Raw genomic sequence first — 4,915 nt, forward strand, 5'->3', positions numbered from 1 at the left:
GGGGGGGGGGGGGGGGGGATTCATCACAGTATCAAATATAACCGTTAGGAGAAATCATCACCATCAGATAAGTTCAGAGAGTAAAACCACCCGTTTACATTCCGTGTAATTACCGACATTGTTTATGTGTCATCATTAGTGCTGCGAGCTCCATTTATTACACATTTAGGTGAAGTATTCAACCACAGGCCCTAAACAAATCATCCTGCAGCAGGAAAGAAAACTTGGGGAATGAGTTCTTGAACCGCTTCCACGTGAGCGGTAAAAGATTGATACCATGGGATCCACGAGGAATTCCTCCGCATCGCTCAGTTCGGCCTGTGCCAAAGCAATCAGGGTTTCCATTTTACTTTTTACTGCATTAAAAGACCTTTTATTGAATCTCAAATCTGGCTTCGGCCGAGCCCTTCGGTTAATACGAATGGCAACAAACGTTCTTATCTGCGCGCTGCCAACAATAACACGAGATGTCTGTGGTTGTGGGAGGCGAGGGTTGAACCCCGCGCCTCCAATAAGACTCATATTCCACCAGAGTTATGATGCGCGTATCAAAAAGGAGGTAAACACGTCAGAAAAAAGTTCCCCCTGTGACAACTGGCACAAAGATACTGTGTCATTTTCCAAGTATGTCTTCTCGGGCTGCACAGTTATGGCTCACGTCAGAAGGGCCCGTTATTTTCCATATACACCCTGTATTCAGTATTTCAACTGCTGCAGATGTTAGAAGTGGAACTAACTTCTCCGATCTTTGATTATTAACCGTCGAAGCTAAAACTCTGCAGGTAATTAATGGTCTGCGACTTCATATCCGGTTCAATTCAAACACGAGAGTTTGACCCATCACTAAGTGGAGAAGTGATGCTCTGACAAACACGGCTGGAGTTCAATCAGACTGCACATCTGGAGCCATTTCTCCCCCGGCAACATGGAGCGTTTTCGAGAGCGCGGAGCTTCCGTGTGTGCGTTCATTCTGCTTTCTGGAGACCCTCGGCTCTCTTTAATGACAGTAGACCTCGTTGCTTTCTATGGATCAATTATCTCAGTCTCCTCCGACGACAAAAGAGCTGCTCACCGAGGTCGGCCCGGCCTAAGGCCCAGACATACACCGGGAATCTATTGTAAGAAGGAAAGGGCACGTGTGTGGAGCACACAAACCTGCACAATAAAAACTGCCTTCATTCAGATCCGTCTTTCAAAAACCCAGAGGTGCAAGACAATTAAGTCCGACCAACGCAGACATGTTGGGGTACTCTCAATGACATTTAGCATCACAAAGACATACAGGCAGAAAACAAAAGGTCCTATAGACTCGTGTGAAATGCTGGGGGGGGGGGGGGGGGGGGGGGGGGGGGGAGAAAAAAATAAGTCCTCGGCTCCTTTGACAGTTACGTCCGACTCAAATTGTAATGAGCCGTTGTCAACAGACGAAAAAAAAAAAAAGACAGTGTGAACATCCTCTTACTATGCAAAGTAAACTAATAAAGGACATTGGTACAATAAAGAGGAGCCATACAAATTGGTCACCCTTGTCAAGAGGAAATAACGCTGTGAACACTTTGGCCAAAAGCTGGGGGGAAAAAAAAATATGAACGTGGGAAAGTTTGAGGAGAAAAGTTAATTATTAAGTCCACTGAGATAACTCTGCACTGGGACATTACTTTTGAAGAAGAGGAGGAAAACATGACAGCGGCCAGGCGTGGACGGCCTACTTCTGTCATTTCAAACGAGGTGAAGCCGCTGCAGAACTGGCAACCAAAACCGGACGGAACTTACGGGTTTCGAATATATGCGTGCATATTCATTTTAGCCACCGTATAAATGAAAGGGAAATGAGAGAAGGGAGGGATTTAAAGTATGCAGGGCACAGTGGAATTTCAAACCCCCAACCCCCTTCCCCTGTCTCCCCTTCAAGCCTTCACTGTGAAAAGTCCCCCCACCCCCCCCCACACACACACAAGTTTCCATCACTTGGGTTTAACTCGTGATTAGCTAAATTGATTTGCCTTCTCACCTCTTTGTCTGTCTATAGCAACACAGCAGCTCCTCTATTACCGAGAGGCAACCATTGGTGCATAACATCCTGTCGTGCAAACTAGACTAGAGGCAAATGTGGGAGTACAACGTGTGCCTGCACAGAAAATGTGAAAACCACAAAATCTACTAACCCAGAGAGAGCGAGAGGGAGGGGGGGGGGGGGTCAAACGCCTTGTTCAAAAGGCACAGGACTTGTTTACTGAATCACTGCAGGCTGCCTGCACTTCACAACCATAGGAGCCTCCGCTGAGGAAGCCTGGGAATAAACACAGGCCTGGCTTCCTTCAGCCCGTGTGTTGATTATACCTCTTCATTGTTATGAATTACCTACAAGTATTTCCTAAATGAGGACTATATTTAAACAGTGGAGCGGCGGAGTGCTTCTCAGCCTGAAGAATGCGTCCCACAAATGTTTCACTGCCACACACACACACAACTTCACAATGTACTGTAAGTTATAACACATGAAAAGAAAAGAAAAGGCCCCATGTCTGCATGATTAACCATGTTTCCACACAGACGTTGACAGAAGCACAAGATGTCCATGTACAAAAGTGACAGTTTATTCATGACTTCTGAACTTTATGGCATTTTTTTTTTTTTTTTTTTTAAGATTTGGTGAACAAGAAAACCATCTGGAGACAACTTTTTTAAAAAGAGTTATGACTTTGAAGAGCCAACTGTCTCCACTGTGTTTGAGACCATAACAATGGTGCTGCATTAAGACCTTTACCCGGGCCCGCATTATGCTAACGCTGCTAGCTTTAAAAGAAAAGTTCTCATTAGCCTAAGGACCACCGGGGGACTTCTCCGGGACCCACGGGGGGTCCCCGGCCCCCACTTTGGGAAACCAACTGCTCTGGACTACGGTATTTTAAGGTTATAAAGAGCCAGAAAATATAACAACTAAAATAACTCACCGTTGACTCCTTTGTTGGGCACATCGTTGACGTTGAAGCCTTTGGAGCTGTACGCGGCTCGGACGTCGTTGCAGTTTTTCAACTTTTGCTCCGCAGTCATCGAGACACACAACACGACCAGCGTGCTCACTACACACAGCACCGACACGGGCTTCATGGTGCCGCAGCAAGAACAAGTTACCAGCACTAAAAAAGTGTTTTTAAAAAAAAGATATATATATATATATATATAAATATATTTATATATATATATATATATAAAGTCGCTCAGGTGTGTGTAGCCTAGCACAAAGTTTCAGCGACTCCCACGCCGAAGTTTCCTCATGGAGCCGCTTCAGCTCAACAGATACTTCATTCACAGCTCTGAGGCTCTGAGGAGGAGGAACACACACCGACGATAACGCAACCGTCGTCCGTTTAAAAGCACGAGTGTGTTCAGTGAATGTCGAGTTCCAGACTCAGTCGAGAAAAACACGGGAAAAAAAGAAACAAAACGATAGTTTTAAAACATGGGAAAAAGTTTTTTTTTTTCTCTTCAGGCAAGAATCTCAGAAGCACACTGCTGCTTCACGACTTCGACGGCAGTTTAAATCACGGGAGGAGAGTGAGACGGTGGAAAGTGGCTCCTTCTTTTCTGCTTCCTTTCCTTTCCTTTTTCTCGCTCTCTTTTCCAAACTCGAGGCCGTGGTTTTCTGTCGGACAGGACGCTGGACTGTACGCTGGTCGAACTGGGATCCAGATGCGAGCAGAAAAACCCTAGTGGACACCCAGGAGTGAGTGCAAGTTCCGGGGACAAAGACCTGGAAAACAGGAACACCAGGGGTGGAGCATGGAGCAGGGACTTCAAAACCTGCCTCTCTCCTTCAAGAAAGTCTAGACTGGTGGAAACAGGCGGAGACCCGTACGGTTCTGAAAAGTGAAGCCGATGCAGAAGTGCCTTGAGTTTAGATTAGTTTTTTTAAATAACCATCAGGGGGCGACTCCTCTGGTTGGAAAGAGTATGGAAAGTTTATGGGAAAATCAGCTACTTCTACCAAGATTTATTACCTCAGTAAACATTGTGAACACGAGTTTATGGCCTCGCTGGCTAGTTAGAAGTCATCTTCAATACAGCATGATGTCCATTTTTAAAGTATGGTCCCATTTACAGTCAAATACACGATATAGACGTTCCCATAGACAGTCTATGGTGGAAACCAGTCTTGAGAATCAGGACTGGAGCTGATGGCATAACATGAGGACTTATTATTGGTCCACACATGGCATAAGGAAAGGAAACACTAGATAACCAAAAGTCCTAAAAATCACAAATCTCTTTAATTGCGGAGCCCCTCTTGACCTGGGTTTGAGAGGGCTTTCTTATCTGCTTTAACTGTCAGACTGGAGATAACCACACAGATAAAAGTCCTTTGAACTAAAGGTCTGTCCTAACGTCAAATAAGTGAAATAATGAGTGAAGATTAGGGGCTCTCTATCTCATGGACCCATTGGAAATACCCGTAAGACCATTAGGGGACCCAAACATTTGAAAAACACTTTGTGATTGAAGCTTGCCCGTGATGATACATTTGAGGACATTATGGTGCAGAATTTATTGCTTTTTGACGAACTGCTGTCTTTGCTGCCTGACAGACAGCACATGGCAGTGAAGACACATTTTCTCCAAATGTGTTATTTCTGTTCAGCCTTTATAATCCGATGCATCTTGGTTTGTTTAAAACCCATTGGATTAAAACCCGGCTCGTGGTACCGTAACCAGGCAGTCCAAAATTACAGGCCCGGTCCTTACACAAACACAGGTCAGGCTGTTTGCAGTGCGGCCGCCGTGTCTCTTATATGCAGCTGCCTGTCATATAGCGTAAACTATAGAGTAAACAGTCTGCCGGGAGTATGGCGGGGCTGCACAAGTGGACGAAGTTATTATAAAAGTGATCGAATTAATTATTACAGCACAATTTTCT

The 4,915-nt window shown here is 45.1% G+C and overlaps 1 protein-coding gene across 1 annotated transcript in view; it reads right to left on the bottom strand.

Annotated features, from left to right (window-relative positions):
* The window catches only part of gpc4 (glypican 4), a 6,962-nt gene extending 3,308 nt beyond the window's left edge, over nucleotides 1-3,654 (bottom strand). Inside the window, exon 1 of the mRNA XM_079168193.1 lies at nucleotides 2,955-3,654. Within this exon, the coding sequence (XP_079024319.1) occupies nucleotides 2,955-3,111 (157 nt within the window). The 5' untranslated portion in view covers nucleotides 3,112-3,654. The remainder of the gene's footprint in view (nucleotides 1-2,954) is intronic.
* Nucleotides 3,655-4,915: the final 1,261 nt, after the last annotated feature.

Source organism: Pholis gunnellus (assembly GCF_910591455.1).
Source record: "Pholis gunnellus genome assembly, chromosome: 10".
In the NCBI taxonomy this organism is placed as follows: domain Eukaryota; kingdom Metazoa; phylum Chordata; class Actinopteri; order Perciformes; family Pholidae; genus Pholis; species Pholis gunnellus.